At 45.3% G+C, this 22991-nt stretch overlaps 1 protein-coding gene across 1 annotated transcript in view; it reads right to left on the bottom strand.

Moving 5' to 3' along the window:
- The window catches only part of PTPRT (protein tyrosine phosphatase receptor type T), a gene marked incomplete at both ends in the record, with an annotated part of 395600 nt that extends 372959 nt beyond the window's left edge, over nt 1-22641 (bottom strand). Inside the window, one exon of the mRNA XM_080925561.1 lies at nt 22542-22641. Within this exon, the coding sequence (XP_080781687.1) occupies nt 22542-22641 (100 nt within the window). The remainder of the gene's footprint in view (nt 1-22541) is intronic.
- Nucleotides 22642-22991: the final 350 nt, after the last annotated feature.

The following is a 22991-nucleotide window of genomic DNA, read 5'->3' as shown; positions in this document are numbered from 1 at the left end:
TAGTTCAGTGGGAAACCCTGCCTCAAAAGTTAACATGAATCGGAACTGAGGAAGACTCCTGACATCAATCCTTGGTTTCACACACACACACACACACACACACACACACACACACACACACACACTGGTATATACACATACCTGCATAAACACAAAGAAACACATAAAGGAATTGTAAGTTAGCTTAGAGAAGTACGTGGTCCACTGAGAAGACCAGTAAGGAAATCAGAGAGAGAATTAAGACCAAAGAACATGACAGGTATTTCAGAATCACCCACTGTGGCTCCATGCACAATTACTAAGATTGGGCCACAAACCGGATTCTGAGTCTTCTGGATGCAAAAGTGCACCACAGGCAGAATGAACCAAATGTTCATGGTGTCAGGACACAATGCCAGGCTTCCACACTCCATACACTGTGCCCAGAGTTCCCAACCCTGCCCACAACCAAAAGCTGGCTGCTCTTGATTTAAAAAGCACCTTTACCCTATTTTTCCTGCAAAAAGGCAACTCATTTTTTGCTCTGATGGACATAAAATCCCCTCAGGAGCCTGCCTCTTGCCAACTGCCATGTGGCACTGCCCATTCCCATCTGGGTGGCTGGCACAGACCCCGGCAAGCTGAGCAGCAGGCCCCAGGAGGGTCCTCAGATCACGGCTCCATCACAATGACCTACTTGGGATTAGAACGACATTTTAGAGTGTAACTGTGTTTTATGGGTCATAAATATTGCACAGATGTTTCTTATTTACACAGACGTGGTAGGTTATTACTGCCACATTACCATGCTAATATGGTGACTCCTGCTTTGGAAACTGGAGGGCAGGAAGCGAGAAGATATAATTAAGTAACCATGCTGCCACATGGGGGCCGAGGGGAGCAGTGGTTGATTAAAAAAAAAAAAAAAAAGACAAAACAGAAACATATACTTAGACTCTTAGGTTTACTCCTCAAATGATATTTGATGTCATAACTGAAACTTTCCTAAGACACTGTTTGTAGGCATGTGAGGACAATGTCTTAGATAATGGTGATGGTGGCATCAGCAGGCACTGGATGCATGCTCTACGCTTCATCCAGCCACTGCCTCTCTCATTCCCCGGACCAGCTCTTTGAAGTGGCTCTTGTCATTGTGGCCCTTCGACATAGAAGGAAATCAAGGCACAAGCCAGGAAGCCACTGGTGGACCCAGCATCTGACTCCAAATCTCTTGATCTCTTCCTAACCATCAACAAGCAAATGCTATGTTGTGTTGTCCCAGCCTGAGTCACTAAAGTTAAACGATTTCTCAAAGCAATCTCATCACCCCCGGAAAAGCATGACCTCGCCTTTCAGCATAGGCAGATGTGAGTGGCCAGCTTCCATGCTCCCTCACTCCAGAAGCAGCAAGAATGTGTGCCTTTGAATTCGCTTCTGGGGAAACTCTCTTTGACTCCTCCCCTCCCACCACTCAGTTCAGCCTGTATGACTCCCACTACACTAAAGGACATTTCATGATGGCCCACTAGTTGCTACCCCAGTTCCATAAGCACAGCCAAGTGTCAATACTACCAGAAATATGCCTGACTAGAGGCAAGCGTGCGCGCGCACACACACACACACACACACACACACACACACCCCGAAGCAGCAGCAATTTAAGCCTAGCATCTCTATGTGGTGACAGCCAGATACTTTCTAGGCAGTAATCACAGAAGGAAATTGTGTCTATTTTACTTTCAGATGGGACAAACAAGCCAGTAAGAAAAGAAAGACATAGAGATAAACTGTGGTCCTAACCAAGGGACATCACCTGCAAATGAAAACAGCAAAGGCGACATACCTGCATAGAAATTACAGAGGAGGAAGAGGAAGGTCTGCATCCCCTGGTACTGGATTGTGTGGGAACCTGCATGTGTGGCAATCACACGCATAAAAGTAATAATAGATCTAAAATGGAGAAGCATTATGAATAAACAGAACATGGAGTAAAAGCCATTGAGATGCCCACGGCCCTGAAGGGAAAAAGAAGACACCTGCTGTGGTCAGAGCAGGGCCATCGACCCCTCTTTAAGAACAGCCAGGCTATAGTCGCCTTAACCTTGCAGGCCATTTGGTCTTCATTGCAGATACTCAGTGCCACTGCCCTAACATGAAAGCAGCCACAGATAATACAGAAGTAAATGGCCAACAATTTCTGTAATGTTCCAATGTGTGTGTGTTTGTGTTTTCACAAACATTGGTAGTCAAAGTTCATACAATCTTCATAACCCCTGAAGATAGAAACACTATTCTTCATTTGCATCATATATATATACATACACACACATACATACATACATATATATGTGTGTGTGTATATATATATGTGTGTGTGTATATATGTGTGTGTGTGGGTGGGTGGGTGGGTGTGTATACACGAAATGGACCAGGTGGGGCCCTTGGGATACAGTCTATCCCCTGAGTTAAACTCAATCAAGTGAATAGTTAGGGGACACCACTGGGAGCTAGATCTAACAGGCAGGAGGCAGCAGTTGGGGCTACACTCTGACAGTGCAGGACAGAACAACTTGAAATAAGGGAAGGATCTGGTCTGGTTTATGCTTTCAAAAATTCCATTGTGTGGCAGTTCTGTTGGTCTCATTAACTACCTTTAAAATGTGCCCACAGGGAGCACAACAGCGCCCCCTTGATATAGAGTGTCTGGAGCAAGCCTCCTATACACACTCTACGGATCTGTTGATTTCCTTAAGTTTGACTCAGGGAAGGTTTTTCTTTTTGCTCAGTGCTGATTCTTGGGCGCTCTATCACTAAACTTGGCCTTGGGAAAATGGTGTTTGGAAGATCCATTTTTCCAGCATTTCATTTCCTTTCCCTTCATGATCGAAATCGCCTGACTAGTAACCGATCACAGCTACACAGTCGACACTTTCTGTACGCCTGACAGGCTCCACCTTTGCTGCGAACATATCACCGCCAGTACCTGTACTTTCACATCTCCATTTCAACTCATCTTTATCATCTAAGATAAAACTAAAAGGGTTCCAATCACAGCTCTGCAAACAAAGCGGGGTTGGGGGGGGGGGGTGTTATGGAGAGAAAACCAGTAGACATCAGAGACATCGATTGGTTTTATAAAGTCTAAATTCAATGCTGCAGGGGAGACATAAATGAATAATGGACAGTTCTGTATTCAAGAGAAAGAAAAAGGACTCAGCTCTTAGCTAACCGATTCCTGAATTCCAACACCCACTCTGCAACCTAGTTTGGCCTTTGTACCCATCTATGCTATACCTCCTGATATTCAGCTTAGATTGGTGGTCTCAGCCACAGCTCACCCTTGTCCCAGCAGACAGGAAGTGCCATCATGTCAATCAAACCAACAAAAACTTTACTCTCAAAGTAGGTTGGTGTCTTTAAAAATCCAACAGCTTTTGACCTTGTGAGACTGGAGCAGATTCAAGCTTGTTTCCGAATCCCGATTCCTTCCTCTGTTCTAAGAAATACTGCCTACTTCCAGATTACAGTGATGCGGAGAAGTCGCATATTTCAAAGCTTTTATAGGATACCTGAGTAACTTCAGCAGGTGTGTCATGATAACCCCCCCCCCCTGTTTCAGTTTTCTGGTTAAATTTTAACCTTTCTTGTACCTAAAGAAGAAAAAGTTTTGTAGCAAGGATCTAAAGGATGATAGGAGGAAATTTTGAGGTGTGAGTCAACAGAAGGAAAACTCCAAGAAGGCCCCAATTAATTATCTCAGATCACTCACAATATGTCTAATACCCTTTGCTTAAATGGGGGCGAACTAAGAGATAGTATCTAACAAGCAGAACGTGGAAAAGGTGATGGAGTGTCTTTCCTGTTACTTGAGAGTGGGAATGTAAAGCCAGTACTACGTTGAAGAGATAGATCCCTGTGGCAAGGACCTAAGGATGGCTTCCAGCTAACAGTCCCAAGGAGTCCGGGGTTCTCAATCCAGAAACCTGCAAAGGAAATGAGTGTAGCCATCAACTCCCCAAGCATGAAAACAGTTCCTTCCCGGTTCATCTTCTGATGAGCACACAGCCCTGGCTGCTACCTTGAATGAAGTCTTGTGAAACCCAAAATCAAAAGACCCAGATAAGTTGTTCTCAGATCACTGACTCTCAGAATTGGGAGAAGATGATAAATGTGAATAAGTGGCTAATTTTGTAGATGTTGATATGCAGGGATGATTAATGAGTACAGAGTCGAAACTTCTCAAGTCATCCAATCTAGAAGTCATGATGTCAACTGTCTACACCGCTGACTGTATTGTCCAAAGCTTGCACACACTGAGAAGGTTAGGGATGCAGCACAGATGATAGAGTCCTTGTCTGGCACGCATAAAGCCTTGGCCACATCCCTAGCACCATATAAACCCAGGGCAGTAGCTCATACGTATATAACCTCAGCACTCGGGCATGCAGGCAGGAGCTCCAGTTCAAGGCCATTCTCAGTTATGTAGGAAGCTCGAGGTCATCCTGGGTTACATGAGACCTTGCAAAAGAAAGAAAGGTTATTTGCTGTGCATGATGGAGCTAGTGTGCACATCAGCTTACAGCAGGGGTCACTGAATGCACAAGACCTGCACAAGATGAAAAGAGCCAAAATCCCAGCACAGACAGGGTAGGTGTTCATGGTACCCCTCCCCTGGCTGAAAAGCTATTAGAAACTGATGGATTCTGGGAGAGGAAAAATACAGCTTCCAGTAGGCCACTCATGCTCCAGAAGATGGTCCCACACCCACACCATTCAGGCAGCACTGAGTAGATTCCCTGGATTTAAACAAAAAAACAGAAACAAAAACAAAAAGAGATTACATAAGGTTAGAAGGAAAAGCTTGGGGAATGAGAGAAAATTAGAAGGGAGAGAATATAGAGTGGGCTTGACCAGAACCCATTATATGTATATATAAAAATTCTCAATAAAAAAATCTTTGCACATTTGAAATACATTGGAGATTGATTGCATCAAAAGAATCTCTACATTAAGCCAATCTGTAGCACTTCTTGCTAAAAGCATCAGCTGCCAAGTCTTTCCCTTTGAAGCAAATGACAAAGAGAAACATCAAACTGCTACACAGACATCTTGAAGTTGGGAGGCTGAGGTCATGCCAGAGCCTGGCCTGATTTGCACCACAACCAGGGTGCGGTTAAGTCCCTCTGTACTGTGGCCTCCCCAGACCATTTCAATCATAGTCTTGTGATCCTCCATGTCACAGACTCTTGGTGTCGATGTGATGTGTCCTCTAGGAAGAGTCCTCTGGCAGTTACTACCTCCTTGTTTGCTATCCAGACATCAGGAATTGTTAATGTGCACTAACAATAAACTATTTTAAACTGAGATCCCAAACTATAAACATATCCCCCTAACGAGTTAGTTCAAGGAAAAAAAAAATTTAAAGCCAAAGGGAGGAAAAGCATTGTTGTTCATGGAAACAGATACCAGGTGACACAGCAAAGCCCAGATAGCATGTGCCCAGCCCCCTCACCCAATGGATGCCACCCAGATTCCCTGCTCTCTCCTTTTGACTTAACACCCCCTTGTGCATTCTCTTCCATTCCTACATGCTCATCTTTCATGCCCTCAGTCAAACTACTCCCTGAACACTTGACTCTGACAATCAAACTATCCAAAATTCTATACATCATCTTTTAAATCACCTCTCCAAACACTTAGATCCAAGGTCACTAGTGTGAAGGCATCATGCCAAACAGCAGATAACCTGTGTAGGAAAATCCTCCTCCATGACTCAAGGAGGCCATAGTGTACACCCCAGGATAAATGTCTAAACAGAAGGTTCAGAGTCTCTGCCCAACCCTCATCTCCCATATGGCTTTGGGTTGGTCTGTCACTGAAGACTCATCAGCCATTGTGGATAAGGATCTGCAGGGGAAGACATGCCTGAAAATGAAGCACTCTAAGAGAGAATTGTGGGAATTGGGCAAAACAATGAGTCAGGGTTAGAAGAAAAACTGAGATAGTGTAAAGAGTTAGAAGCTCATACATGTTTTCTTCCCTGACACCATATTGGCCATTACTGTCAGTATGTCTCCAACAAAGCAATAAGGTGGGGTCTCAGAGGCTCGATGGGCACAGCAATCCCTGCCCACCGAGCCAGCAGCTCCAGCTACTGAGTTCATCAAGACGTTACTGCTGTGTCTTTTCACTTTCTTTTTTCTTAACAATAGGGCTGCTGCTTCTTTTAGTTACCTCTCTGGCAAGCCTGTTTCCCTGGGACAGTGGGGCCAGCATCCTCTTAAACCCTCTGAGCTCACGGAATCTCATAAAAACTTGTTAAAAGTTTTCATAAAACTCCAGCCACTCAGGAAGAGTCTGGGGTTCTCCCCCGGAGAAGAGACAACATGGCTGTGTCTGCTCAGTATGGCTTTGACCATTTCCTCTGCTCTGCATGGTGCGAGGGAAGGCAAGCCTCCTGAACAGCAAGACTCTGGATAAAATAAGAAAGGAGTTTTTGAAGGCTTATCTGGTAACCACTTACCATTTCCAAAAAAGAACCAGGCCTAATGCCTACCAATTTAGATATATATCTGAATGCCAATATTTAGCAGTGAAACAGGTCCATATCTGCCAGGCAGAGAAAAGTCACACTTAACATGAACTAATCATTTTTACACCATCTCTTTACTGTTTGACATCTTTGCATTAGCCAATAGGATAAGCACAGTTATCCCCATTTTCTGATAAAGAAGTGAAGGTCTCACAAAAAAGGATAAATTGTTTTCCCCAAGGACAAAGAGAGGGAGAAAAAAGGATAGTAAGAATTTCAATCCAGATAGGAAAGAGGCTCTGCCAGAGCCTGAGAAATACAGAGTCAGATGCTCTCAACCAACCACTGGACTGAGAATGGGGTCCCCAATGGAGGGGTTAGAGAAAGGACTGAAGGAGCTGAAGGGGTTTTCAATCCCATAGAAAGAACAACAATATCAACCTCCCAGAGCTCCCAGAGACTAAACCACCAACCAAAGAGTACACATGGAGGGATCTATGGCTCCAGCAACATATGTAGCAGAAGATGGTCTTATCAGGCAGGCATCAACCAGAGCAGAGGTCCTTGACCCTGTGAAGGGTCAATACCCCAGCATAGGGGAATACCAGGGCAGGGAGATTGGAGGGAGTGGGTGAGTGGGAGAACACACTCATAGAGGAAGGGGGAGGGGAAATGGGATGGGGGACTCAAGAGGGGAAACAGGGAAAGGGGATAACATTTGAAATATAATTATCCAATAAAAAGTGAGAGCAAAGTATCTTCAAATATTAAACCATTTCTTAAGATATTTGAAAAATAATAAATAAATAAATGCATAAATAAAATGTGTCCAGTTTCTTGTGAGGTCAGGTCTAGCAAGTCTTCTTAACAAAGAACAGTGAACTTAGATCCACACGTGAAACTGAGATTCATCATACAGTTTGGGCATTAATTACCAATTCTCTATAAGAAGTCATAACCGCCATAGCTGCTGCCCTATGCCAGCATTTTTATATCCATCATCACAAACCTTACAAATGCCCTGCCAGCAGGCAGACACACATGGCACAACAAGGCAGAAAGGCACAGTAACTTGCCGGAGAGCACGCAGCCGAGACTTGGTTCTGCTCTTTCCGACATCACTGTGTAGTTCATTGCCAGCATCCTGGGTGACCTTAGATAAAACATATTTAAGGTCAAACTCCTCCTTTACGATGCACTTGATCTTTACAGTCCTGAAAACTCTTTTGAATCTTGTGCAGTGTTGAATGAAAAGGGGGCAGCCCTGGAAATAGAAGCAAGCAATGCTGAATCCCAGGCTTGGCCAGTGAGTAGGCCACATAACCTCAGGAATTCTGAGTGTACTTCATTGGGGTGGTGAGGTTTCAAAGGGGCTCCCTTAAGAGTAAATGGGACAGTGGGTGGCACAGGCACATTGAGCCATGGTCTGATACACACTGGGGTGCTTCAGCCATTCTTCCTTTAAATCATCCATCATTGGTCAAAAACCCAGAAAGACTGGTGAGGATGTCTGCCTGGTAGCTATAAGAAAAAAACCAACTACTACTATAAAAGACAAAACACAGGAGGTCTGAAGTCATGACTCATTCACCCACATTAAGTTCACACTGTGTATAGAATCGTGGTCAGCACAAGAAATCATCACTGATTAGGAAAAATATCCAACTCTCATGGAGCGTAGATTCTAGTAAAAATAATCACAAACAAAAACCATCAACAACAACAAAACAAAAACCCACCAAGATAAATAAGCCAAGCATTTCCAAAGTGCTGAAGGCACTATGGACCTTAGCTGTCTATTTTTTAAAAAATTAGAAAATTTCTGTCTATAGGGTATTTCTTGGGAAATACCTCTATCCTGGACAAATGGTATGGTGGTTTGAACAAGCATGGCCCCCATAGTCTCATATATTTGAATGCTCAGTCCTCAGTAGATGGAAGTGTTTAGCGATAAGGAGGAAGTGTGGCCTTCATGAAGAGTTGGGCTTTGAGGTTTCAAAAGCCCGATCTACTCCTGGTTTTCTCTCTCTCTCCCTTCAACACGTGGTTCTGGTCCAAGCTCTCAGCTGGGGCCGCAGCATCCCTGCTTGCTTGCTCTCATGCATTCTGCCATAATGACCATGGACTCACAATATAAAGGCTATGAGCCCCAAATGAGATGCTTTCTTTTTTAAGTTGCCTTGGCCATGGTGTTCTGTCACAGGAATAGAAAACTATCTAAGACAAATGAAAACAGTTGGTCAACCTAGTAAGGTTCATCTTGTGCTTTCAGACACTAACAGGGCTCTGCTGAGTTCCCAGAACTCATAACGCCTAACAAGAATGGACAGCATTTACAGAGCACTTCCCATGAGCCTGGCCAGCCCTCCCTTGAGCGTTCTGCCTATATCACCACAATGATCTGTCACCACCACTGCTGACAAGTCATCACCATTAACCTCATCTCACAGATGGCCAGATGGAGGTCTTCAGAGGACTCAAAGTGCTCAAGGTCATAATGTATGATTGAAACAACCATTAACTGGAGCCCAAAGTCAGAACTGGGTCTACTCCTTATACACCTATGTGTTTCTTCTTAAGAAAGCAGATGGACCATCTGTAGATGACCTGATACCACTCATCCCAGAGCCAAGAGGCATATTAGGGATCATGCCTTAACCCTACGCTCACAGAGCTGAAACGGAGAGGAGAGGGGAATCTACCTATTCCTTATTGCCAGTCTCACACTGCAAGAGTCAAGAAGGCAGGAAAGAGATTAGGCATCTTTAGGAAAAAATTAAAGAAAAATATTGTCCATGGCTCTCATCTTAGAACTTAGACACTTACAGAAAAAACAAACTGCAACATTCAACATTAGCTACATCTAAACTCAAAGGAAACCCCACCAGATGGTATGAGCATCAACTTCAACTTTGTTGAATTGAAAGAGGAACCCCCCCAAAGCTAATCATTCTTCTAAACTACTGAGTCTGATAGAGCCACAGAGGACCAAAGACCATATCCTAGGGTTTGGGGCACAGCTGCCCTCTAATAGGGCAGGGCCCTCTAATAGAACCTAGTAGAACCAAATCTGGCTCAGGGTATGAGGAATCTCTCCAAAAAATTCTTCTCTTGTGGCTCAGTGGTTAAGAGCACTGGCTGCTCTTCAGAAACCTGAGTTCAATTCCCAGCAACCATATGATGGCTCATAACCATCTATAATGGGATCTGAAGTCCTCATCTGGTGTACAAGAAAACAGAGTATTCATGTACAGAAAATTAATAAATAACTCTTTAACAACAAGAGAAAGGTTGAGTCACTTGTGAGAAACAGGGCTTACTACAGAGGCAACATCCTCTCTCCCATACTTCTTACTGCCATAAAAAAGTCTTCTAACATTCGGTGCCACACTGTGATTAAGAATCTAGACATTAGTATGAGCTGATTTATGGCCAAACCTTGAGTCTCCATGAAATCAGATTTCTTGCATGATATATGGAAATACCATGTCTTCCAGATGAGATTTTAAGGTTGTAAATGGCATCCTAAACTTCATCCCCCCAAAAATATATTCCCATGGAAGTTCCTAAAGGCAGGCTTTCCATCCAGGAATTTCAAGTAGACCTAATTTCTCCCCCTAAGGATGAAGTTCGCACAGTAGGCGTGTAAAGTAAATGAGAAAAGGAACAAAAATTGATAGCTATGATTAGATATTCCAGCCTTGGGTCACGTGGGCTCAAATCCTGACTCAACCACTTGTTAGCTGTGTGACCTCAGGCTCAGTATTAATGGCTGTGTTCTTCAATTTGGCTCATAAGTGTGCCCACATCCTAACACTGTCAAGGAGACTGGGTGAGTGACAATTAGTAGAGCCTTGACAACTGCCTGGCTTATTTTAAGTACCTGAAGTATGCAAGAGCGTCAGTCTGCCCTGTCTGGCAAGCATTTTCCCTCGTGCATTCATCCCGGGGATGTTCACTTTGAATCCTTCCTGCTCTGAGAGACACCCAGTGCACCTGTGTTTTTCCTAACTTTTGAGTCTGGTCCCTATTATTATCCCTCTGCCATCCATCATTTCACCAAGTGCTATGACATCTTGTATTTTCCACTTTCCGTCCCAACAGACGCCAACTGCTCTTCTCCTCTGTATGCCTTGAGTGGTTACTAGTCTTCATTCCAAGAGAGTCAGGGCCCCTCGTAATCTAGACTGTTGTAATGGACGTGCAGCTAGAAACCAGAAACGCTGGAGACGATGCTTCATGTCCTGGTCCTGGGATTTCACAGCTCATTCTCATTGAGTGGGAAATGGATAGTATCAAATAATAAAATAGTTCAATAGAACAAAAGAGGTACCATGTGTGTGTGTGTGTGTGTGTGTGTGTGTGTGTGTGTGTGTGTGTGTGTGTGTGCATGTGTGTGTTTGTGTTTAACCTGTATCAAAGACCTTAAGTGATTTGAGTTTCATGAAAATACACTCTTTTTTCCTAAACCCTAAAATCAGAGACATACAACTCCAGTCTTTAAATACATGGAGCTGAGGAGCTGGAAAGATAGCAGCTAAGAATACTGCTTCTCTTCCAGAGGACCCAGGTTGTGGTACCAGCACTCAATATGGAGGTACTTTATTGGTAGCTCTTGTTTCAGGGGCTCCAATACCCCCTTCTGGTCTTTGTAGGCACTGTGCAAAAGTGGTACACTCACATCCATACAAACAGAAACATTTACACACAGAGCAAACAGAGATGGGGTTTGTGTAGAGACACAAAGACCCCTGAAGCTGCCTGGTCAGCTAGTCTAGCTAAATCTGTAAAACTCAAGTTCAAGAAGAACCTCTGCCTCAGTAAACAAGGTGGAAGGCAACTTGGGAAGAAGTTCAACATGGACCACTAGCTTCCACATATGTGTTCACCCACACAGACACATACCAGAAAAGAAATAAACAAACATAGAAGTCAACAGGTTGTTAACAGATACAAAAGCTGTCCAGATTTTCAGCACCCTCAAACACCAAGGATGTAAGTCCAAAAAGCCTTATTAGGACCCTTATGACCCAGAGCCAAAGGCTGTTCCATCTGTTATGTCTAAATGGTAACATCTGTTCCATGGAAGTCCTGGGAGAGAGCTAGGTACAGAAGGAGGACAGCTGTTGCACCTCACAAGCCCCTCCATAGACCCTCAAGAGCTCCTACTCAACTATGTCCATGTGTCAGCAACAGCCTCTCCCTGTCTCCAGAGTGGATGCAGCTGACCTGGGCACCCCTAAGAAATCCTCATTGCCACCCTAAAATGAAGCTTTCTACGTAGAAAACAAAGTCTAAAGGGAAAATGGTAAATGCATTCTAAATGCTTATCAACTAACTAATCTCAAACTCCACAGGCATCATTTAAGATTTATTCTTATTCCTGCATAAATATGCGTGACTGTGTTAATTTGCTCATATACACGGTGATGTCCCTTGAGGCCAGAAGAGGGCATCAGATCCCTGGAATTGATGGTTACAGGAGCTGCACAGTGTGGGTTTGAGGGAACCCAATCTGGGGTCCCCTGCAACAGTAGCAAATACACTTATTCACTGGGCTATCTCTCCAGCCAGTCAGCCTCAGTATACCCCAGTCACGCCCCCTAAGAGATTAACTTCAGTCTAGAACTATTAAAAAGAAGGTGCAATTGACACCTGTGTTCTTCCCTATCAAAAAGTTTTGACTTGTCTTTAATAAATTTACTTTGAATATATTTCCCCTTTCAGAAAGAAATAGAATATTATATACAAAGCCCAAATGCCCTTAACCAGCATATTGCTTCCATTTCTACCATGTCTCTTCTAAGGGGTAATTCCATCCACCCATCTGCTGCCAACACCTCAATTATTTTGATACTCTTCAATGATTACTAGTCATATGATTATTACACCCATAATAAAATCTGCTGTTTTCTGCCAGAAGGGCAGGATGTGCCTATTAGATGCTGAGTTTGGTTCATAAACTGAAAGAGCCTATTGTCTATAACATTCCTTAAGTAAATGCTCAGTTTGTTGACATAAGATCACCCAAGATGCCACTGTAAAAAAGCAATGGTGTAGCAATGCACGGGCTGCAGATAGAACATGGTGTTGATATATTGCATAGCTAAACATGCTGACAGTGACGTCAGAGGCCAGAGAAAGCCAAACCAAAGTAAGCTTCACCTATTTCAGCTTGCATGCTCACTTTTTCTTACTTTTAGGAAATTATGCTTTGGGACTTAATAAATCAAGCAGCACAGAGTTGGTCATACTGCTCTAAAGCCATGTCACCAGCCTCTGTCATGGGATGACAACAGCAAGGAGCTCACGTCATTAGCCAGATGTCCATGGATAACCGCCATGTCAAAGGAGGCAACGATGGGTCAAACATGTCTGAAACATGAGAAATGTCCTAGAAGAAGCTAAACCTAGTGAAATTTATCTGCTGTCCTCCACTTAACCCACTGGGACTAACATGATAAAAATATATATATATATAGTCTGAGCCCAAGGCAATGAACCTAAGGCAAAAATCTATAAACTCTTCTACTGTGTGAGATAAAGTAAGAGAATAATCCAAAAAAGCTAAAAAGAGATGTCTGAGGTTGGAGCCCAAAATCTCTGGGTCATGAAAGGATGCTCCTGGATCAACATCTGGAAAGAAAGCCTTGGCAGGCCGGGAGGTAAGAGGACCCTAGAGTCCCTGAAGGAGCTGGTGCCCAGCGCTTCTTCTGGGATAAATGATAGCTGTTAAGGTTCTGAAGTGTGAGAAAACAGGACCCGAACTGAGAAATGCATCCGCAAAAGCAATATGGGATTATACACAAAGGGGTTTCATTATTTAACAATTGTCTTTTTCTATAGGGAAAAGCAAAGACAATAAAGATAAGAAACTTGAATTCATCTACTTCACTTTTAAAATGACTCAGGATATAGTTTTTAACTAGTGAACATTCTAAAATATATGTCCAGTTTTTACAGGTAGTGGTGACCTTGAATGTCTAGAATTGCCTCAAATTAGTTGCCCTTGACTACCAAAAACGTATCAAGAAGGTCAAGCCCAGAAATATACTTTACTACTTGGAATAGACACCTTCTGGTAGAAAATAAAAAAGTCCCATTAGTAAGTCCATCGGAAACATACATATTGGACTTGGGCTTTAAGCAAATGGTGGTTCCATGTTAGCTGCAGTTAAGGGGTTTTGCACGGCTAAGATGCACATCTCAACAGTTAAAAGCTCTAAGTCCCCTCACTTCCAGAAGGTGCCATAGTTCCTGAGTAAAGCTAAAGTGGCCTCAAGACGATGCAATCAAAGCACTAGAGAGGTGGCCCCCGCTTCGTTCCACACAATTCTGCTGAGGGAATGATAACCATCCTGAAGCAGAGCCAGCCGGGGTATGTGGTGGCAGCTGGCAACACGCCTGGCTTCTTGAGGACTCAGAGCTTTGGGAAAATAACCATCCCTCCCAGCCTCAAGCCACTTCTGATTTGAGACAGTTTAGAGTCCCGGCTTGATGTCTTCGCCACATACCTAGTCACCCACTCCCTGTCACAACAGGTGGACCTAAAGGAATTTAGTAAATAGACATTAACTGGAAGAAAGGGGTAGTGAATAAATTCACAACTGCTAAGACACTCAGAGCTCCACATCTGCAGGTGGGGAAAGGGTTACGCTCAGCACTGACGTTGGAGACCAGAGCGGCACCCTTACCCACGCATGGCCTGTAGAGCTGCACAGGCTTCACAGCGCCACATGCGTCATCTCTGACCTAGTCTCCATGGAAGCCATCATGTTCCCCACCTACCTTGTAGTAGAAGGAGTGTCCCTACTTTGCACAGCCAGAAAGAAAGCTGAAGAAACAAAAGGGAAACAATGAGAAAGTGCTCTAAGGGGCACGTTTTCCCAATGTAGGGGAATGCCAAGGCAATGGGGTGGAGAGGGAGATCAGGAGGGAGAGCACCTTTGTGAAGGCAAATGGAGGGAGAGAGAGGATGGGAACAGGTGGGGTAAAGGGATAATACTTCAAATGTAAATACAGAGTATCTAATAAAAAAAGAGAAGGAAAAAAAAAGTGCTCTAAGATTCCAGCTTCACAAAGGGAAGGCCAGCCAGCCAACTGAGACACATGAAGGGTACATTTAAGGTGTCTGAAGACACTTCTTGGGACATTTCCTGGTCTTCAGCTTGAAGATGGCAAGCTGTGACACCTGCCAGCCTCCATAACTACAAGAGTCCATTCCTATGACAAATCTCCAAATATATCATTTGTATATGTATACATAGTCTATTATGATGTAATGTATAGTAACAGCATAATTTTAATATATTATCTAAGGTAGCATTATTGTTAGTATTGGTATAATTTTAATATAGTACGATGTAGCAACTAACTTTTAGAAATTTATTATACAATGACTCTATAGTTAATAATGTTGATAAATTGTTGATAAATATAACTATAACATGATGAATAGATATAAATGCATAGAAAACATTTATATAATATATATAATCTTCTAGTTCATTCTATTGGTTTTCTATCTTTGAAGGACCCTGACTAATACAACTCCTGTAATTTCCTCTCCTTGAGTGTATGCTGGACCTAGTTTCTAGCCTATGGGAAAGGCAACAACATTTGAAATGTAAATACACACAATATCCAATAAAAACATTTTTTAAAAAGGGAACACAGTAAAAACAATGGGATGTCACTTTCAAATTTAGGTTAAAACGACTCACTCGCTCTCTCCTGCCCTCTCACTCAATCTGCCTAAGTCAGTGGCTGAGCTGTAAGCAGCTGCCACCCAGAGCTGAGAAGGGCCCATGGAGGAATGGAGAGCATCCTGAGGTCCCCAGAGAGAAGCTAAATCCCATAGCAAGCTTGTGGGAAAGCTGGGAAGCAGGGCCTCAGCACCATCCCGGAAGCCCTCATAAACACCTTGACTGAATCCAGTGAGAGGCTCAGCCAGAGGACTCAGCTAAGCATTCTAGGCAACAAACCCAGCCTGGGGCACAGCGGGGGGGGGGGGGGGGGGAGTGGTTCCCTTTCAGAGTGAGACCAAACTTTTTCCCCTTTTCTTTTTCCTGAAAGTTGCACCCAGTGAACCCTGGCAGGGGCCCCCAGCACGGTACTCACATGCATGGAGGGACCAGTTCCTAGATGCCTAAGGGGGGAAAAAGCTGTAACATCCATTTCTAGACTGTACTAATTTAAGCGCAAAGTGTGACAGTGTGACAAACATTTTAATTAGATTAATAAGTTCTCACATTCAAACCAACTTTATAAAACCCAAGAGCTGGTCTATGCTGTTTAAATCTCCTTGTCCATTCCTGGCTTTACCAGAAGTCTCTGTTTTATCTTGTTCTAGGCTGATGTTCAAACAAAAACCACACATGTGTATCACATGTGTTGATGTCTCCAGGACGCACCCAGATGTATGTTTGAGTCAGAATATCTAGGAGTCAACCTAAGATCCAGCCTACCGTCAAAAAATAAATAAGAACTCTCAAAGATGTCTGCGGATATCAAGAAAGGCTACAGAGTGGCGAAGATTCACAGCCCATATTGTGAAATATTTGAGGAAGTCAAGACCATCCGTTTTTCTGCTTGCTGATATGAGTTTGCCTATGAATTCATTCATTCATTCACTCATCTTTGCTCAATAACCAAGAGACAATGGAGCTGACATTTTGAGATGAATACATGACCACCTGCCAGGTGAGGGGGAGAGGGGTGATTCACAAAAACAGATTCTGTTTTCATGACCAAAAGGGGAATGCAGTGGTGTCTGGGGTGTTCTGGGGAGCAGGCCTGGAGGAAGCTACGAAGCAGGAGCTGGGGCCCTTGCTCAAGGACAGGTGGGCATGAGCTCCAAAACCTGTCTGAGCACAAGGTCCAAGGTGGCAAAAAAAGATGAAGGTTGGTAACACTGATTTAAGATCAGCAGGAAAGTCAGGCATGGAGGCACATGGGGGAGCCAAAGAGAAGGCTCTCCAGCTTGAACTATAGAGCAAGAGCCTATCTCCAAAGCCAGGGGATATAATTCAGTGGTGCTGCACTTGCCTAGCATGTGCAAAGCCTGGGTCTGATCCCTAAAGCATGCATTCACATATTACACACACACACACACACACACACACAAATTCGCCCAGAGAGTTGATGGAAGCCCCTGAAAAAGACAGAAAACCAATACAGACCTTTTTTTTTCCCCACAACTGTGCACCTATTTATCTTGGCTGGAAATCCAGGGGCCAAAAAGCACTACACCTGTGTTTATCTAGGACATATAGCCACTTCTGCTACCTGTCACATCCTTGGCTTAGTAAGAAAGGCACTGCTTGAGTGAGTACTCTGCCCCAGGCCCATATCATATTCTGCCACCAAACCATGGTACCAAACTACAGTACCTAAAAAGCCCTGCACCCGCATTGTCAGCGACATTTCCAAGCGGTAGTCAAAGAGGCTGCTTCTACCCTCACTACTCCACAACACACAGAGCCATCTAATTACTCAAGTTCGTTGACAAAACTCCATAGCCTTAAATCTTAAAACTATTGCTAAAACAATGGGGAGGGAGGCGACTCCTTTTCAGATTTCATCCGCAGGTTAAAGGGACTAAAAAAAAAAAAAAAAAAACCTACAGGCCTTGCAAATATCCCCTGCAAGCAGGTATTTTGGAAACTGAAGTGAGGTAAGCCTCTCCTCTTGGGTACCTGGTGGTATTCCTGCTTTACAGAGGTGGAAGCAGAGAAAGGCCTCCTCAGGACCATACCACGTACTTCCATTGAAAGCTCGTGCTGAAGGAAACAGTTTAAAGATTTAATTCCACAATATCCCACCCACTCTAAGTACATCATTCTAGAATGTTCTGCCAATTCCTAGAGTTGAACGATCATGACCACGCCCCCAGTGACAAGCATTTCCATCCTTCCAAGAAGCACTTTCACATCAGCTTGCTGAGAACCCCTGCCCTATGCCCAACCTGGGTAACCCACGTTCTCAGCCTCCATAGGTTTGCCTTCTCTGAGTCTGTGGTACAATAGGAAAGGCATCTAGCTGTTTTAACTTAGCATCCGATTCTTGATATATGTCTTAGAAGCTATCTGCAATCCGGTTTCTTTCATCAGCAGCAGTATCCGACCTTGATGGACACATGGGCTACTGTGCACTTGAGGTGACTACAAACTGGACCTCTGTGAACATCCACACTCCCATCTTTCTCTGGACCTGTGTTTGAATTTCTGTCAGGCGGGGTCCTAAAAGCACAAGCACTTCAGCCTATGGCAGGCACAGGTTTCGAGTCTTAAAGAAGTTGCCAAACTGACCACCAAAATGCCTTTTATTTTTATTTTGCTGCTTTTTATTCCCTCCAGCGCCCAATAAAAAAAAAATTTAAGATGAATATTCAAAAAAAGGCAAACCATATAATGCACAGTCCACGGGTGCGCAGAGGTTGACTGTACGGATGAGACACTCCAGTGTGGGAAATGTCCAGTCCACCACCCTGCAGAGCCATGTACATTTATTAGTGACTTTTACTGAATATGGATCCCGTGGGGCTTAGAAGCAGCCCCCTTGTGCGTGTACATGGTGAATCACACTGAGATCTGGGGACCACTCACATTTTGCCTTGGCCTCATTCGTTCCCATGCACTGAAATTCACTTTCAACAGGCCCCATGGGGCTGGGGGAGGGGCGGTGTCCTGTATCCAGAATCCTCCCTTGACCCTCTATATCATGTTTAGAACCTGCCACTCTCAGCCAAAAACAACAAATACATCAAATTCTGTTCTCTCATCTTCTCTCTCCCTCTCCCTTCCCTCTCCTCTCCCCAAGTAAATAAAAGCACTCAGTCACCCTGGTTCACCTGAACTCAATGCTATGTATGAATCAGGGATTACCACTATCAATTTCGACTACATCTGATTGTTAAACCCTGTGGCTTTCTTCCTCTCCCACTCCATTTAGATCCATTTTCTGAGACGCCATAAGACACTCTTAGCCACGTGGTGCCGGCTCCTAAACCTGATTCTCACGAGTGCTTGTAAAACCCATCACACCTGTTGGACACAGCTTGCTCTCAGAGCTTTTTAAATTTGTTCCTTTGGAACACCACAACCTACTATACCTCGGTCTTAGTCTTGGCTTATTTATCAGCTTCACAGATGCACCCTACGCTTTATTTCCAGGGTTCGGAAGAGGCAGAAGCAGAGGTGGGTCCGGAGCCTGACGGCAAAGGAGCGTATGTGAAGGTGTGATCAGAAGAAACAGTGATAAATCCAAACACTTTAACCAGATAACCTTTAAAAAAAAAAAAAAAAAAAAAAAAAAATCCGTGCCAGTTCAAAGGTCAAAGTGCGATTGAAACATTTCTTTTACAAACCTCTGAACAAGCAAACCGACTACTGTCATCTGCTGAGACTTTTCATTTGAAATTTCTTCCTAAAAACAATAACAGGAAATCTAGACTCCCCCTCCCCACCAAAAAGAAATGAATAAAGGATGGAAAACTAAAAGGCATCGTGAAAATCCAGCCGCCTCCTGGTAAATGCTTCACTTAGCTCTTAGCTGGACATGAGCACCGCAGCCCCAGCCTGGATACACACAGCAGCACCCAGCAAAGCCAAGGAGAGTAACACTTGCCTTCCATTCTGCACACACTAACCCTCTCCTCCCATGTATCTTCTGGTTTAGTTCCCACAAGATTCAGTGAGGCCACTCTAATTACCCTTACTCTGCAGATAAGGGCTGAAGGTCTGAGAAGATAAACGGCCTGTCCAATGTGGTACAGCTTGTACAAAAGGCAGATGTGGGATTCGAACCAAGAGCATTGGGCCCCAGCACTCAGATGTTTTTCCTCCAAGCCACACCACCTCCCAAACACAATACTCCTTCCCCATCCTCGTTGCTACGAGACTCCACCATCTCTTCATCATCATCGATAAATATTTATCAAGGACCACTGCCTACACAGCAATGCTCTTGTTTCCACAGCAACATGCAGTCAGAGAGTCATGGGAGTATCCCGTGCTTAAAGATGCTGTAATATCCTCTGATCATGGCTCTGAAAGTTATGCTACAAGAGAAGCTGTCTCAGCTGGCAGCATGAAGCCGGTGGAAATGTGCTCAGGATAAACAAGAAGGAGCTGAAAGGGAAGAGAAAGACACAGACTGTGACCCGGGAAGGTGGTCTGTATTTATTTCATGTTTGTTGTTGCTGGTGGAGCAGAATCAAAGCCATGTTTGCACATTAATTGTTCTGTTATTGGGAAACAAATCAAGCCATCCAGGACAGAAAGTAAAATTCAACTGTACTGAGAACAGTTCCCTAGAGCTATCCAGCAGCAATTATCGAGTTAAATGACTACATTGCTTACAACTGCCACCCGGAGTCGGTCCCTGTCAAGATTTGGCTTTAACTTGGAATACTGAAACCCATTGATAAATAGACTAATTATCCCGGTATCTGCTCACATAGTTATCGTCTTCCCTCATCCCAAATCATGCATTCTGTTTACCAACTATTATCAAAGCTTTTTTGTTTGTTTGTTTGTTTGTTTGTTTTACTATAATTCCTCACCAAGGGAAATTGTGGTGGCTCATGGAACACACGCTAGAGTGAGGAAGGAGAAAATTGCCTTTGATGGGGCTTCTGACTGACTTTTGAGCACTGTGACCAACGGTTACAGCAAAGCCCGTCATCCCTCAATGTCCTAGATGTAAGCTTACAAATTGAAATTGCTTCCGAGACCCGGGATCGTCAGATCAAAGGAATATGGAGAACACACGACTGAGTTTTAAAAATGCATTATTTACCCAGACTTTCGGAAAGTTTAAAATAAGATAGTTCAAAAAGCTATCAGAGCTATAACCGTGCTTATAGCAAATTTGGATTTCAACAATACCACAACGAGGAATAAAATAAGAAGTCCGTTTTAATAAGTCAAACAGTTGCAGAATCAACGTGTCGACAATAACAGATATTCATAAGGAAAGCCCCGGGAGAATCCAGTTTAAACAATCTAGTTAGTACCAAGGCGATACTGAGGTATAGAGAAAAAGATTTCCATTTCTATCAAAGAGTGGAGCTTAGAATGCACCAAGTCACCAAGACAAGCTAATCCCACTCCTTTTAGGAGCCCGGAACAACGCAGCTGCTTGCTAAATATATGCTATTGTAGCTTTGCAAAAGCTATGGGCCCAGGTAGAACCAAAGGAAACATATGGCGCCTTCACAGTCGATTTCTTCCCAAATTGTACTCCAGGATTGCTTTTCTTCCCCGTGTGTTCCGAACAGCAAACAAAGAAAAGGTGCTTCCTCCTCACACTTCTCTAAATGTTTTAACAAAAGGCTGCTGAATAAACACATTACTCATTTTAAAATTGAACCGAAGTTCTATCCCCGAGATGAAAGCGGCTTGATTTGCATTTAACAGCTGTGGGCGAGCGCCACCTTGCGGGGATATGAAGAACCGGCGTGCGTTTCAGCCCTGGACAGCTTTCTGGAGCAGGTTCTGGGTTTACAGCTGCTACCCATAAAAGGTGTCTGGGATGTGTTTGAATCGGTTTCTGCTGCGGGAACGTGAGTACTATTAACGTGTGGGTGCCCCGCCAAGCCTTCGAAGACAATAAAAAATCAGAATCATAAGTCATATTCGGGTCCCCAGGACTGCCCCAAGAATCCTCCTGCCATCTCCCTGGCAGCACACCTAACACAGACTCCAGAGCGAGAGAAACGAGAGCCTTGAAGCATCTTCAGAAGGTTGCTGAAGCCGCCTCTTTTCTCCCCCTTGTCCGAGCCTTTCAGCTTCAGACGCCTCAAAAAAAGAGCGTCATCCTCGCTCAACTTGCCTGGCACGAAATAAGCTGTCCCTTCCCATACACCCTGTGTCCGGTTTCCATGTTAACATCAAGTCAGGGAAGAGAACCTAAGACATTTCTAACGGAATGTCACTCCAGCGGTTCTTCATCTCAAAAGCAGCCAGTTTAGAGACTTCCAGCAAGCTCCCTGCCTTTCTTTCCCTTCCTTCCTCCCCTGATTTCTTATGTGAGCACAGCTGTTGCTTAGCAATCCAAAAGGGGCCCTTTCCTAAGTCCCGGCCGCCGGCATGCCTCAACGTGCCCCTGACCCCTGAGACATCAGCTCAATGTGGTCACTCTGAAACCAAAGGTACTAAAAAAAAACTTCGAGGTGATTTTGAACTTGGAGGTATGCGTCCCCTCCTCCCCTTCCCTCTTTGGGAGACTTCGGGATGGAAGCTCTACCAGTGGGGTTTTAGTGATTGAGACCCTCGGAGTGGTCTCCTCCGCTCATTTCGCCACTAAGAAGACACTAGGCACACTCTGGGGAACTAGTTACCTGCCTGTGGGCAAGCCGAAAGACGAGTGTCCCGAAGTTTTCAGAAGCCCACTAGCTCACTGATCAAAGCCACTGCACTTAAAGGGCTTTCGCGGGGTACCCATTACTCTGGACAGAGCCACAAGGTGAGGCGAGGGTTTGCTGTGCGGGTCATTCACAGGAGCACTCCCATGGGAACCTTCAGCGGCTTAGGGTTGGCTAAAGGGAGCGGCGCGTTTAGAACAACACTGGATGATCTTCAATGTCTCTCAGGAGAAAGGAAAAGCCACCGCCCTGGCAGCCTGGGCCTGCTAGGGACCTGTGCTCCCCACTCCAAGAGCGCGCAGCCCAGGAAGCTGCCCGGGTGACAGTGATCCGCGCCGGGCGAAAAGCGGCGCCTCCTCCCGCCACCCCGAAACACTCGAGTGACAGGTTCCGACAAGTGGGAGGCAGCAAGTGGAAATATTCGCAACAGCCGCGGAAAGTTACTCCCGCCTGGGGTGGGGGGAAGCGGCAGGAAAGTAAAGCGACGAGGGGCCAGGGAGGACCTGGCGTAGGACTGGGCACACAGGGAAGCATCAGCTGTGTCCGGAGGCTGGGACGGGACTCCCACCGGGTCCCGGCATCTCCCTAACCACCGTACCCAACTTTCTCCTCCCAGGCCTGGGAAGGGCGAGGGGGCCCGGGGAGCCGGGCGGGCGCACTCACCTGCGGCGCTCTGCGCTCCGGCGCCGGGCAACGGCGGCCGCTGCAGCCCCAGGAGCAGGAGCCGGAGCAGGCAGAGGGCGAGCGCGCCAAGGCTCCCCATCCGGGCGGCGAGCGGCTCAGCCCCTTCCCGAGGGCGCCGGAGCCGGGACTCGGGCGGGCGCGGGGCGGCCCCGCATCGCCAGCGTGGCTGCAGGCAGTGCGCGCCGCTGGGCTCCCGGGGCTGGCTCCTCTCCGGCTGCGGGAGCCGGCGCCGCTGCGCTCCGAGCCCAGGCGCGGCGCGAACTGAGGCGCGAGGCTGGGCGGGGGCGGGACGCGGGGGCCGGGGGGCGGTGTCCCCAGAGTCCTAACGCCGCCGCCGTCGCCGCCGCCCGCCCGGGCGCTCCGCCTCGGCCACGCACACACACCCTCGCGCGCACGCCCGCCCGCGCCTGGCACACGCCCGCGGCTGCC

Source organism: Micromys minutus, assembly GCF_963924665.1.
Source record: "Micromys minutus genome assembly, chromosome: 11".
NCBI lineage: Eukaryota > Metazoa > Chordata > Mammalia > Rodentia > Muridae > Micromys > Micromys minutus.
This window is presented reverse-complemented; position numbering and strand designations above follow the sequence as displayed.